Below are 14,047 nucleotides of genomic sequence, written 5' to 3'. Positions count from 1 at the left end.
ACCATTTTAGCCTTTTAGACAAAAGTCAGAGGAGCTGGTTGGTGCTGCTTTTGCTCAAACCTGTTGGCTGAGGTGAAGTTGTTGAATTTGGATCATGTCGCCAAAGATTAGAGTCGGGTCAATTTGCACAGAGATACCAGACAGCGGAAGATTTCTAAACTGTTGAACCTGCACCTGCGGGATGTGACCCGTCAGTGACTATGTTACAAACAAGTGTGCTCTTTTAAGTATGCCGGATTCTACTAACTCAGATGTATTGAAGCTTTTAGAAGATGACAACACAAGTGTGCAATTGAAGAATGAGGGAAAAACATTCAGAACCATTTTCAAGAAGATGACCTTCGCCTGAACAATACATCTCTTGCATCAGCTGTCCTCATCGTATCGGCGTACACTTGAATACACTCTCACTGTAGAAGGCAGACGCTCCCACAAATAGGTTTTCCTAAGATCCGCAGCTGCACATCCTTGAGAAAGCACGAATATGACAAGCAACTGTTGATGCCATCTGTGCTAAATAGGTTGGAGTGGTCGAGAAGTTTTTCTTTTTTTCTTCTTCTTTTGGTTATATAACTGCAAGCGCGTGGCTTCATAGTACTTTTCTGGCACGTTATACCCACAGACAGCCGAGCTCCATGCATCACTTGCTCAGATTACCCAGTGGGCATCCGTTCCTGTGGTGGGGATAGCAATGCATGAACTGGCATTAAGACTGGCATGGTAGCAGATGGAGTCTGAAGGTCATTTGTAGAGTAGTTTACATTGCTTATTTGCATGTATATGCTCGCACATTCATGTCGTATGGCCACTGTAAAAGCATTTGTAGGCGGGTAGCGTACGTGTGAGATTTAAAGCATCAGCAAAAATGGTCCCTCTGTAATTGGCTGTGACAGTGAGTCCACTCGCTTTTAGTTGGACTTGACCGTCATTTTGATATCTTATAAGCAGGAAAAGATGTTGCTGCTGACGTAGATAGTGCGACATCAGGCAGCTGCTCTCTGTAATTCAACTATTAGCCAGAGAAATGGTTGGTCTTTAGTGAGAGAGGCTTGTTTTGTCCACTGGCGAGCAGTGATTGCCCGTTTTTAATTAACCTGTAGCTTTCTCTGTAATTGGGAGAACACTTTCTGCCCTCTGGTAAGTCAGCTAATGGGTGATTATACTGAAATGACTGGCTGAGCTTTTTTGAAAAGATTAAAATAACTATCCCAGTCATGTTACAAATACACTGTTTCATCAATTCTTTGGTTATTCTACCTCCAGACGCTGCACATTTATGCTGTATCGTTACATAGAATCATAATGCTGTCAGTTACATGTGTACTCGTGTGGACTCTGTTGTTTCTTACCAATGACAAATTGGGCATTAGAGCAATATTCCAGTTTATTACAGCGTTGGTCTTATTTTGTAATTCTGGCCATCATTTCTATCAGTTATGATAATATTATTATAATCTCCAGTCAGGGTTGAGATGGGTAAAATGAGGCAAGAAACAATGAGCAATCAGATCATTAAACCACTTCATTTGCAGATTAAACCCAAAGTGAGTGCACTTGAAATGGTTAAACTGGGGATTTCTTTTAAACCTCTATGATGTGTTTCTTGCCTCGTCCGACTTTCTTGTGATGTTGCTGTTTTCCCCGATCTCAGCACTGACGTTGGTACATTTTGTTTTTGTATCATAACTGCGAGTGTGGCTGTAACTTTAAACACAAGGTTGGCCCAAAATATGCAGGTGAAGATTAAAGAGTTGTTTTGTGAGGCTGTCTGTGGAGTGGGACATTGTATTTTTGCGATGCATTGTTATTATCTATATAATACGTTATGTCCTCTGCGTCCCAGCGCAGGATTGTGACCTGCTGGGCAAAATTATGGTTGGCATCAGTTGCTCTTGTCATGAAATTACAACCTCTTTCCACTGACTGAGGTGCTTCTCTATGACTGACTTGACTCTGCACCTCTCTATGACCGCATGACTCTCGGTCGACAGACATATGTCTGTCACCCCCTTCATCCCCCCTCCTTGTTGGCTCCTTGTTGACTCCATGATGCCACAGTCTGAGTCACAGTCTCTCCCCCTGTCTTTGCCCCTGCTCCCATGTCTGGCCCCCCGCCTCGGATGCTGCCCCAGGACCAAAAGAAGAACTACAAAGCAGTGCACTCCTCTGAGGAGGGGGGATCTGGGGGGAACTACCTTGAGCCTCTAGTGGCCATGGCCCAGAACGGAGCCACTATGCACAACGTACTGGGGCCTGCGTGCATCTTTCTACGCAAGGGCTTCGCTGAGAGCCGGCAGGCTGTACGTAAGTCCAGACAATATCATGTGCATGCATGCCGAGAGATTAGCGCACAACACAGTACATGCACAATAACAGAAAGATGAGATGAATGAGTGTAGTAATCACCTCTCACTGTAGCGTCAGCACTTACAGCATGTAAATAAACGCAGTGGAAATGAGAAGACGGTGGTTTTAGAATGTGAAATCTGTCCTCTTGATAGGAAGAATGCTGAATGCAAGGCTGTGTGTGTGTGTGTGTGTGTGTGTGTGTGTGTGTGTGTGTGTGTGTGTGTGTGTCTATGTCTACAGTTGTGCATGCGGCTGGATTACTCACACATTGGTGGATTTTTGTATCAGGATGGATTACTAACGCCGGGTTATGTGATGGCAGAAATGCATCTTACATTACAATTTTCTCTCTTCGTCTAATTCCAGCAGTGACAACAACATGCGTTAAGGTCTTGTTATTAAAGAAAACAGGGATGTTGAAAAGCTCATTGTAGAGGACCGCTGTTTTACTGACTGCTCCCATGACAAGCTCTCACATGGCTGCTCGCAATGAATGTCGGGGGTCGAGATTGGGTCATGTTATTCATTGGACCTCAAATTAAAGCAACTGTTGCTTTCCATCGTCTCTGCATCTCCACACTGTATTGTATCCTGTTTCTGCTCCTACACTTCTATCCAATTATTTTTAAACAGGGTGTCGTAAGAGTGCAAAGCGTCTGCATGCTTTCTCCAGCAGGTGATCTCACTGATGAGCTCTTCCTCTCGGACTGGAAGGAAACATGCTGACTCTTGGCACTCTGCTGCACATACCTGCAGTTACTTATTTTTGCACAGCATCCTACTGTGTAAGGAATGCTGCGTAATGGCATCATTCTGAAAATAGCAGCAGTGTTTGGATCCTAACCTTGCACTGTGATCCTTCACAGGACCGAGAGTTGAGGCCAGAAGAAATGGATGGTATGGCACATTTCAGGGACAGCAAAACACTGTATTTTGTTTTTCCAAATCATTTCCACATTTCTATACGAGTCAAACACTGTCTTCCTCGCTTTCAGAGTTGCGTGAGGCATTCAAGGAGTTTGATAAAGACAAAGATGGGTTTATCGGCTGTAAAGATTTGGGGAACTGCATGAGAACGATGGGCTACATGCCAACAGAGATGGAGCTAATTGAACTGAGCCAGCAGATCAACATGAATTGTAAGTACAACTGTGTATGTGTACAAGTCGTTTAATCATTCCCCCCATTCCTCTGACAAACATTTAGAAGCAGTTGTACATGTCATCACTGCAGCTGTTTAGGATTCAGCATCAGCAGACTGAATAAAATAAAGCAATACATCTTGTCATCTTTTGTCTAGAAGAATACCCTGAAGGTTAATACAGCTTCCTCTTCTCAATCTGTCCCAACAGTGGGAGGACATGTTGACTTTGAGGACTTTGTTGAACTCATGGGGCCAAAACTTCTGGCTGAAACGGCAGACATGATCGGGGTGAAGGAGCTGAGGGATGCATTCAAGGAGGTGAGGAAAGACATGGAGAGAAAAAAAAAACGACAATAATCTTCAGGATGTTTCACTAGTGTTGGGTAATCATTTTTCATGTGTCCCTCTTCCTCTCATCATTCTCAGTTTGACACTAATGGTGACGGCCAGATCAGCACAGCAGAACTTCGAGAGGCGATGAAGAAACTTCTCGGACAACAGGTACAGAGCTGCCGGGAGAGTCTGTCCTCCTGTTTGTGGCTGCGCATCAATCATGTTGTCTGTCTGAATCTCGTCTGTTACTACTTGAGTTTGTGCCGTGGATGTTCACACCTTTTCCCACAACCGGATTGTTTTAGGTCGGACACAGAGACCTGGAGGACATCCTACGAGACATCGACCTCAACGGAGACGGACACGTCGACTTTGAAGGTAAAGAGTACTAAGCAGTGGTGATTACACCTTACCTTGTTGCTTCGATGTCTTTTTTTTATCATTCTGTTTCTCTCAAACACACAAACGCATTTCAAAGTAAAATCCCAACATGTGGGCTGATATTCCAATACCATGCTGATGGTGAGGTGAGGGGATGAAGGCAGGAGGTTGCTGTCAGATTTTCTCCAGACGCAGGGATTATGGCACCTCATAGATTACCCACAGAGAAGAATATGCACGAGCTGTCAGAGATGAAAATATCAGAAAAGGCTGCTTTTCTCAGTTGCACAATTTCACGTTTCTACTGCATTATTTTTGCAATCATTCAGCAATAAGGTCCAAGCAACATTTTATTGAGCAAGATTGATCTTTTGTTGTATAACGCACCCGACAGTGTTCTAATGTCCCGGTTTGTGACCTTGACCTGAGTTGTGCTTGTATACACCTGACAAATGTATTGTACTGTTCAATATTGACTCATATTTTAGCTCAGTTTTTTCTTTCCATTGAACTCCTTAGAGAAATATCTGGCGCTTTAGCTGCTGGATGCTGGCCTATGTCCACCAGATATGTGCTTTCGTCTGTTGTTTAGTGTGACGCAGCTTATATTGGGTATTAAAGATATTATGCTGAAAAAATAATGCTATAAGAGCGGTGATAAAACCAAAATAATGAGCTAAAAGATGCTATAATCAGTTGAGAGGAACTAGTTGAGTAATGATTCACTGTAGTTTTGTCTCTATGAGCAGATGATAATATAGACTATTGCAGCATTAAATTACATTTTTTATTTCCTCACAATTGTCCTCCACTGGCACAACACTTATAGTGATCATAAATGTCCATTTGGAAACATGTTTCTATATATTAAGGAGCAGCTTTGCCCACTTGTGCTGCATGATGTATTTCATTGCAGGTTTTTTACTCCTTTTCTGTAATTCCCAGAGTTTGTGCGGATGATGTCTCGATGAGTTCCCGGCAGAGAGTCGACATGTTAAAACACAACATGGATTCTCTGTTGGTGCGGGAGAACGAGGAGAGAGTCCAGTACAGAGTACCGATGGATCTGGAACTTCTGAACTGTCAATGAACAAGAAAACACAAACATATCAACCCAGCCCTGAAACTGCCATGCTGAAGCACAAAGGCTGACGTCTACAGCCAAGAACAACACTGTTGATTATATGCTGCTGCTGTTTCTCAGAACATACACAAAACCAAGAGCTGCATTTCTGACTTTTACAAAGTATGTTTTAAAAAAGCATATTTTCCTTTAGTGATAACGTTTTTAATGCTGATGTGGTTGTTGACTCAATGGGTTAAGGGAAATAGGATGTTTGAGTTAGTTAGCTCAAACACTATGTTGATAACTGTAGCAGTTCACAATTCATTTTCAACGAGCAGCGAAACCAAGATAGCACATTCCTCTCTTAAGCTGAATGCATCTTAAGCACAAAAATGATATATGGCAAAATGGAAATATTTCATGTGATCCTGTCAAAGCTGTGTTTGTGTTTTGTGCATTCTGTTGTTTTTATCCCAACCCTACTGTAGGTTTATTATGTCTTGTAAGACTACTTTGTTTAAGCGAGCCAATATTTGTTCTGTAATTATGTGTAAAGTAGCACTGATTCAGTTCTTCTTACGTTAATAACATTATGCCCATCATACTGTGAGATAATTGTAATTTTCAGTGCGCGTCAGACTCCTTCACCATCAACAATTACTGTTGGAAATGCTCTCTTGTTAAAGTGAGTTGCTAATCTTGAATGCAATAGGCCGTTTAAATGTGTTTTATTCATTCCGAATATTACTCAGAGTTTGACAGATCATCTACTCACAAACGTATCGGTGATAAACATGAAAGAGCGTTAACTCAAACATGAAAGAGAGATTCTCTTCATGCTTTTATTTGTATCAGAAAGCTTTGATACATGTGCTTTATGTGAGTCCAGAGTCTTCAGAACAGTCCTGACGTGATTTTCACTTTGGTACAATTTTTACACTCTTAACTTTAATACCTCAAAATGAATTGAACAATCAACCTATTCCATAAACCGCCCCTAACATATCTTTACTTTCATTATCTATATTTGTGAAAGAGCAGCATTTGCTGCTTTATGAAAAAAGCCAAAGAAAGTTTACAAAAATATAATTTGAGTCTGATTCAGTGTAGTACGTGTATGCAGTGCATTTTAGAAATATGACCCATTGGATTATATTTTCCAAATGGCTGCTTAAAATGCCCTTCCTGGTTCCTTGGGCAGCTAAATTATTGGTTGACTCTACATAAATGGAAATGGTTTATGCATGCTATAAAGTTGAGTTATTCTTCTAAAGGGAAATCTTACTTTGTGATTTTACTTGTCTTAAGTGTTTGAAACTATGCATGCAAGAAACAACTGAAATTTGTAGCAGAATATATAAAAATAAAGATTTTTATTGGAACTTAAGCACAAAAGCATGTTGAATAGTGTGTGTTGTATGGATGCACAGTGTTGTGAGGACACTATCTAGTCCAGACGGACACATTATGGGGGCTCTTGTCTTTGTCTTCGTGGACATTTGGGGACAGACAGCGTTAACCCAATCCTTTAAAGAAAATAAGAACTTTATTAATCCTTTTGGGGAAAATATTTTTTCCAACTTGACCCTCACACGGCAATTTTTGGCTTGATGTAGAAAATTAAGTTCATTAAATCCAGAAAAGTCTGTAGTTGAGACGGAGTCAAGTCTGAGATGTTTTTAAAGCCCAAATGAGCTCCATCAAACATCTCAGTGTGCTTTAAAAAAAATTCAGAATTCCTTGAAATGTGGAATGAAGCTCATAAAATGTGAATATCGTGGGGATAAATACAATTCTGACATTTACTAAAAACACACTGCAAAGCCTTCAGTAGTGTTTAACACACAGACGTTTCTACTTGGCTTTTACCACACACCACAGGCTATCTTCACTCTCTCATGAAATCTAAATCCAGATGATTTACTTCATTAAAATGATCCCAGAAACTTTTGCAACCCGCACTCTTGATTCATAAAAAAAGAAATGTTTGGGCCTAAATCTCCGTGTGCGACATTGTTCTGCAATATGAGACGAGGGAGGAAGACACAGCGACTTCTACTCTAACCTCTGACCTCTAACCTTTACTGACGAGTACTAAATGGTGCTAATAATAATTTCTCATAGTATTAAATTTAAAGTTGACGTTAATGTGATGGCATGAAACACCGTATTGACGGAGTGATTTGCGGGACGTCCCACAGTGACAACCTGTTGCCATGACGACTCCGAGTCCACACAACTCTACTGCAGTAGTTAGCGTTAGCATGCTGCTAACAGCCTGTGACTCCAGCATCGTGTCAGAAAGCCATGCGCTTCATCCTGGACTGTCCAGATGGAGAACTACCTGACCGTCTGTCGTCTCAATCCTTATCCGGCACACGACGAGCGTTAGGAAGGTAAGAGCTAAGCTAACACTGTCACGGCTTTATTTTTAACCGAGCAGCTCCCTCGTAAGCTAGCGAGTTACGAGCCAAACGTATCGCCAATTCCTTAAAAAAAACAACCCTAAACACCGGCAGGGTAAGTTAATGTTGAATTAATATCAATGGCAATGTTTGAGTCGAAGTGTTGTTGCTGGTTTACAGTGGAGTTCAGGCTACACAGAGAGCATTATTATTAGTTTGTGGTCCCAGAAACCAGCCAGCAGTTGGACTGAAGCTGTGGGCGAGACATCTGTTGGTCATTTTTAATTTCTGCAAAACATCCAGTTTTTCTATGTTAAGGCGATGGCTGTCAATTCACAACAACACTCTTTGACTCATTGTTGAAAAGCTGCAATAACTTTTCTGCATGCTGACACAAAACAATCAGTGAATTCATAGAGGACATCAAGTTACTATAAGAAAACAGTGATATTGGCCACCAGCAAAGTGAGATGTTGCTCAAAAGGTCATTTAGAATCAAATCACAATGTAGAAAAAGAAACATGGAGGATTATTGTTTGTACTCTGTGTGTCTGTGCTGTCTTTATCTGGTGCATTCAATGATTTACTTCTGTTGTACATTTCCGGTTGGGCTTCAGACACCGAGGCTTCAAACGAACCAGAAGACTTGCCTTAAAGCGTTGGGTTTCGCCATCGTGTGCAGCGGCATGAGTTGGTTTACATTTCCAGTTGACAACCTGCTGTGCAGGTGTCTCAGCATCTCCATCACATGTCTCCAATACTGGTTGACTCTTCTGTTTGTCTTCATAATTGTACCAACTGTACTTGGAGTCTCTTTTGGTGTCTGTGGACTCTACATGAGGACCCTTCTCAAGATCTTTGAGGTGAGCGTGATGTTTGTGGAATGCACAATATTATTAGAAGAGTAGCATACAAAATCAAAGTCCTTTGTAGTGATATGCTGTTGGTTTTTACATCGAACAACATTTTCGTGGTGCGCTAATATATCAGAACTCTTTGAGATACTAGTAAATCTTCCACAAAATACTTTTTGCATCAATAATCTAACATTTTATGTAAAAAAAACAACAAACACATTCCCTGTCGAAGAGACCCCCGGGTTCTCTCAGCTCAGAGAAACTGACAGAGATACAGGCCACGTTACTGCCTCCCTTTCCTCAGGGACTCAGCTTTTGGGACGGACCCCAGGGAGGAAAAAGCTTTTAGCCATGGGACTACCATCTGGGGCAGTGTAGATACCGTAGGGAGCTTAGACTCCTGGGATGAAGTTTATCTGGAATAGTTTGCGGTATGGTACAGAGAACACACGATTGTTTCAGTCACTAGCTAAGCCCCTGTGGTCCTACAGCTGCGGTAGTTGTTGTTGTTCCACACTCAGGATTATGGTAATCACGATAAAAGTTGACAATTATGGACACACGTGTTGTGTGAGCAGAATTGCTGACTGTTTTACCAAGGCCGTGTTTGAGCCCTTAGAGCTGGTCTGTTTGAAGTAACTGTCAATCAGGTTCATCTTAAACCTATGCGGCCAAATATGGCTTTGCTCCAAAGATCCCCTCCTTCCATTTCTCTTTGCTTTGTCAGGTCTCTGGCATTTTGTCCAGCAAAAAAAACATCAGACCTACTAGACTGATTTCAACCCAAAGAGCTTATTTAGGGAGGAATATGGAGCTGGTATTGCACTGCCTTTGTGTATGGTAAAATTCCACCTGTGACATGGCAGCATCACAACAATTTTAGCTCACTGACATGATATGTGGTATCGTTATTTAATCTGTACCACCCACACTGTTCTTCTATCTTAATTTAGTTCTGGGTAACTCCTACAAGGAACAGCTGGGTTGTATTCCCAGATGGGAAAACAGGAAGCTTCATGTCTGGTTGGCTGGCCTTAGTGGGCTATCTACATCTAAATCAGCCTATCTTGCAACGCTAGAAAACCTTTAGTGTCAATCATCTCAGCTTCATGCAATAAGTCTGAGGTTGCTATAGGACCATGTGTATGTAGTAGTGGAATGTAGCAGAATGGTGTTGAATGTGTTTTTCAGCTACAAGCTTAACAGGAAAATATGTTGTGTGTTGCAGAGCTGTCACTCAGCAGTGTGTATTACTGCCAACTTCATTACTGCTCGTCAGCAGTAGTTCCTTTTATCTTGCTGGATGTAAACGTTACTGCAAACAACACAATTAGTAATGTAGTTTTCTGAACTAGTTATCTGAGTGCTTTTTTTTTCTTTTAAATTTAGTGGGCAACCTCACGAATAGAGAAGGAAGCAAAGGAGAAGAATCAGCAACTCTATAAACCATACAGCAATGGTAAACAAGTAATATTTCGATATCCATCAGTCATTCACGCTTACAGTATTAGAGCCTGTATTACTTTGACCAATAACTCAAATGTATGTCTTTCTACCTTTTGTTCTCGTTGTAGGAATCATAGCCAAAGCGCAACCATCGTCCTTGCAGCAAGAGCTCCTGGAGGTCCGAGGTTCTGCAGGCGGTCTGCCTTCAGAACCGGAGTTTGAGATGGTGGACATCTTCTTCTTCTGCCGGAGAGGTGTGGAGAGCATCTTGGATGACGAGGTGACGAAGCGCTTTTCGGCCCAGGAACTTGAGACCTGGAACTTGCTGACTAGAAGCAACTACAACTTCCATCATTTCAGTATGAGACTTACTGTCTTGTGGGGCCTGGGAATTCTCATCCGCTACGGCGTCCTGCTGCCTGTCAGGTCAGAGCAGCACAACACAGGTTACGTTGCAGAGGCAGTAAGATTCATCTCATCTTGCGAAAGCTGCGAAAGTGTGAACAATCGGTTCAATCTCGAGCCAGCGATACGTTCTTTTTTTCCTGCAGGGTTACTCTGGCGGCCACTGGTATTAGTCTGCTTCTTGTCTTCACTGCTTTGGTTGGTCTTTTACCAAATAAAAAGTAAGTGTCACCTAATTCTCATAACAGTCCAAGCATGTACGTGAAGTCACGTCCCTGTACCAAGCTTAGAAAAATGATCATAATCGTCATGACTGTCTCAGTATTTTGGCCCTTGAAGTATACATCCGAAGGGGACTGCAGTAATTACTGTGGGATTATGCTGTATGTCTCCAGGTTAAGGTTCTATCTATGTGAGAAGGTTCATCTGATGTGTTACCGCATCTGTGTGAGAGCTCTCACAGCAATCATCACCTATCATAACAGGTACAACATATCAAATGTTGAATTCATTTTCATTATCAGAACAGTAATATTCTCAAATTCACAGCTTTTTGCAAATCTTTCCATTTCAAGGAACATAATGGTTCAAGTGTGTATGATGTCTAGTTACACGTCACCAAATTGTGTGTCTGTATCTCAAACATACTTGTTTAATTTCAGAGAGAACAAACCAAAGACTGGCGGTATCTGTGTGTCTAATCACACAACGCCTATTGATGTCATTATCTTGGCCAATGATGGCCGCTACTCGATGGTAGAAGTGTTTGTGTGTCTCTCAATGTCTTTGTGAGTGTCTGTGTTCGGTCTTCATTAGAATTACAGATTATGACAAATTACAGATGTGTAGAGGCGTTGTTTTTGAGCCAAACTCGTCCCTCAGGTTGGCCAGGTGCATGGAGGGTTGATGGGAATGATCCAGCAAGCCATGACCAAATCCTCTCCTCACATCTGGTTTGAAAGATCAGAAGTCAAAGACAGACACCTAGTGGCCAAAAGGTAACAATGCATCTTCTCAGTGTTGGCGTTATGGTCTGTCCCACTTATCATTTAAGATGTTCAGATCAGTGTGTTTTGATATATAGTACATCAAATATTTAGTTCATCCCTGTATATGTTCGTATAAAGTTAGTGTACGTGGTTTAAATTAGGTTTAAGAGAGAGAGAGAGAGAGAGAGAGAGAGAGAGAGAGAGAGAGAGAGAGAGAGAGAGAGAGAGAGAGAAAGAGAGAGAGAGAGAGAGAGAGAGAGAGAGAGAGAGAGAGAGAGAGAGAGAGAGAGAGATATGAAGAGTATCCACAATTGTATTACTTTCTTTGTCATTATAGGCTGAGCGATCATGTTGCTGACAAAACAAAGCAGCCCATTCTGATCTTCCCTGAGGGTGTGTATGATGATATTAATAGTAATAATAATAATAACATATCCTTTATTGTGTGTGTTTTATTCAGTCAATCTTTGCATACAGTACAACAAGTGAAGACACAATCTAATATACAAAAGAGAAAGACTGATAAGTGCACCTGTCGAGCGGAGCGCAGCATCTGTTGTTTAAAGAGCTCCACACCGTGTCTTCCACAGGTACTTGCATCAACAACACATCTGTGATGATGTTTAAAAAAGGTATCTTTGAAATTGCCTGCACAGTCTATCCAGTTGCCATTAAGGTAGGAACTTTCTTTTGTCTTTTTCTTCCTTTCTACTCGTTTTGCTCTTACCTACGCGGGATGTGGCTTTGTGTCCGTCTTGCAGTATGATCCTCGGTTTGGGGACGCTTTCTGGAACAGCAGTAAGTTTGGCTTGGTGTGTTATCTGCTGAGGATGATGAGCAGTTGGGCCATTGTCTGCAGCGTTTGGTACCTGCCGCCGATGAACAGAGAGGTGAAACTCTTTAACTCAACCTTTCCATGAAATATGTTGTATTATGAAAATGAGTGATGCAACTTCTACTGGAGTACTTTTCTTTTTTTTTCATTGTCTTTGTGTAGGAAGGAGAGGATGCGGTGCAGTTTGCCAACAGAGTGAAAGCAGCCATAGCTGCACAAGGAGGATTAGTGGATCTCATTTGGTGAGTCATTCGCTAAGTTTCTATTCAAATGTATTTTGAATGAATTTTTAAAAAATCTGCAAAAAGAAATACAATGTATGTGCGTCTCCATCCTCTAATGTTATGTGAATATTAGACATTCATCAAGATAAATAGTATAGACCTCTAATTCTCATAAACTCTGCCTGTCAAACCTCAAATGTTGGAGAATTCATTGTTTTGTTTAAACAGTCTTCATAAAACATTTACACAACTCGTAGCATACATCTAAATACTGTTGAAGGCAGATGCGTGACCAATAGAAGACAGCAAAGAAAACATAAACAAAGGTCTGCACACTGAACAGTTGCTTCCTTAAATGCAATTTATTGGCATATCCACAAGTGAAGTTTTGATCTAATGCTCTTCTTCAGATTTATAGATCAGGTTTGATACTATTTTTGTTTCCTTCCTGTGTGCTCTCAGGGACGGAGGTCTGAAACGAGCGAAAGTGAAAGACGCTTTTAAGGAAGAGCAGCAGAAACTTTACAGTAAAGTTCTTGTTGGTGAGCAGGAGGAGGGGGACGAAAGGGACAACACACATTCAGAGGATACAAATCAAGAAGAGGATGAAAGAATCCAGCTTCCACAAATGGACAATGAGGACACAGTAAATGTATGAAATATGAATTAACAAAAGAAGAGCTTTTAACAGAGAGACTCTGAGTGGTAGAAACGTGTTTTTATAATTTGATACTTGTGTTTTTAGTGGTGTAAAATATATATTTATTCACATTGTTTGTATGATGTGAAATTCGGAGAATGGTTACACTTACAGTACAGGAAGCTCAGACATTTAGAGACATGCACATGCAAATTGTTCACAGACCAAAGCCCTTTAGTGAACCCACTTTTCCTGCCTCCTTTTTGCTGCCAGGTGAGCTTTTTGTACATCACAATAAAGCACTGACTTCTTTGTGAATGATCTCAGAGATTCTTTGAACAGGTTACGTCACTGTCAGACGGTGGCAGCGCCAACTCTTGTGCGTCACTTTGCTAATTGGCTCAAGGCTCTAAATGTGTTTTTGCCGTTAATCTTTGCTGGACACCAGGGGGGGCCTGGTGCACAATGTAAGTCACAATAATGTAGGTTTCCATGTTATTTGTCTCAGGTTGTTAGGAAAGTCTGTCTTTGGTGTGTTTGAGAAATGGAGCGAGGCATGGGAACTTGACCCATTATGCATTTTGTTTCCTTTCTTCAACAGCAGGAGTCAGGCTTCAGACATCCATCTTGTGTAATGTGGCATGAGCAACACATACAAAGCATTAGTATAAATACATACTTTTCTATACCTTTATCCTGCTCAGGCTCATGGAAATTGAGGGGTTTATCTCAGCATGCATTGAGGTAAATATAGGTATCAACCACAGAGCATTCAATCCATCTGAAATCCACGCAGACACCTTGCTTCTGCCCAGCTGATTACGATTTAAACTGGAGCTGCATGTGAACCTGAATCCAACCGTATGAACCCTATCGCCTGTCACGGGCTTGTCAGGTATCCTGTGTTTCCTCTCCATGTCACAACAAGAACAGAGGTCTCATGTTTGCAGGCCTAGATCAGAAAGATGTTCAG

General features: G+C 41.5%; 2 protein-coding genes across 2 annotated transcripts; both read left to right on the top strand.

Annotated features, from left to right (window-relative positions):
- The first annotated feature begins 1,207 nt into the window (after positions 1 to 1,207).
- On the top strand, positions 1,208 to 6,643 carry LOC137788435 (calcium-binding protein 1-like). The gene is made up of 7 exons (XM_068581209.1): positions 1,208 to 2,300; positions 3,216 to 3,246; positions 3,345 to 3,488; positions 3,702 to 3,811; positions 3,920 to 3,994; positions 4,132 to 4,204; positions 5,153 to 6,643. The coding sequence occupies exons 1-7, from the start codon at positions 2,100 to 2,102 to the stop codon at positions 5,176 to 5,178; spliced, it is 660 nt and encodes a 219-aa protein (XP_068437310.1). The 5' UTR covers positions 1,208 to 2,099; the 3' UTR covers positions 5,179 to 6,643.
- Positions 6,644 to 7,512: 869 nt separating this feature from the next.
- On the top strand, positions 7,513 to 13,370 carry LOC137788433 (glycerol-3-phosphate acyltransferase 4-like). Its single transcript, XM_068581208.1, has 13 exons — positions 7,513 to 7,669; positions 8,296 to 8,541; positions 9,925 to 9,994; positions 10,110 to 10,407; positions 10,533 to 10,607; positions 10,782 to 10,871; positions 11,049 to 11,142; positions 11,269 to 11,384; positions 11,713 to 11,768; positions 11,966 to 12,051; positions 12,137 to 12,265; positions 12,373 to 12,452; positions 12,897 to 13,370. The coding sequence occupies exons 2-13, from the start codon at positions 8,365 to 8,367 to the stop codon at positions 13,090 to 13,092; spliced, it is 1,467 nt and encodes a 488-aa protein (XP_068437309.1). The 5' UTR covers positions 7,513 to 7,669; positions 8,296 to 8,364; the 3' UTR covers positions 13,093 to 13,370.
- Positions 13,371 to 14,047: the final 677 nt, after the last annotated feature.

The sequence above is a fragment of the Clinocottus analis genome, unplaced genomic scaffold (assembly GCF_023055335.1).
Source record: "Clinocottus analis isolate CAN_PGR_092001 unplaced genomic scaffold, fCliAna1.0.p SCAF_177, whole genome shotgun sequence".
NCBI lineage: Eukaryota > Metazoa > Chordata > Actinopteri > Perciformes > Cottidae > Clinocottus > Clinocottus analis.
This window is presented reverse-complemented; position numbering and strand designations above follow the sequence as displayed.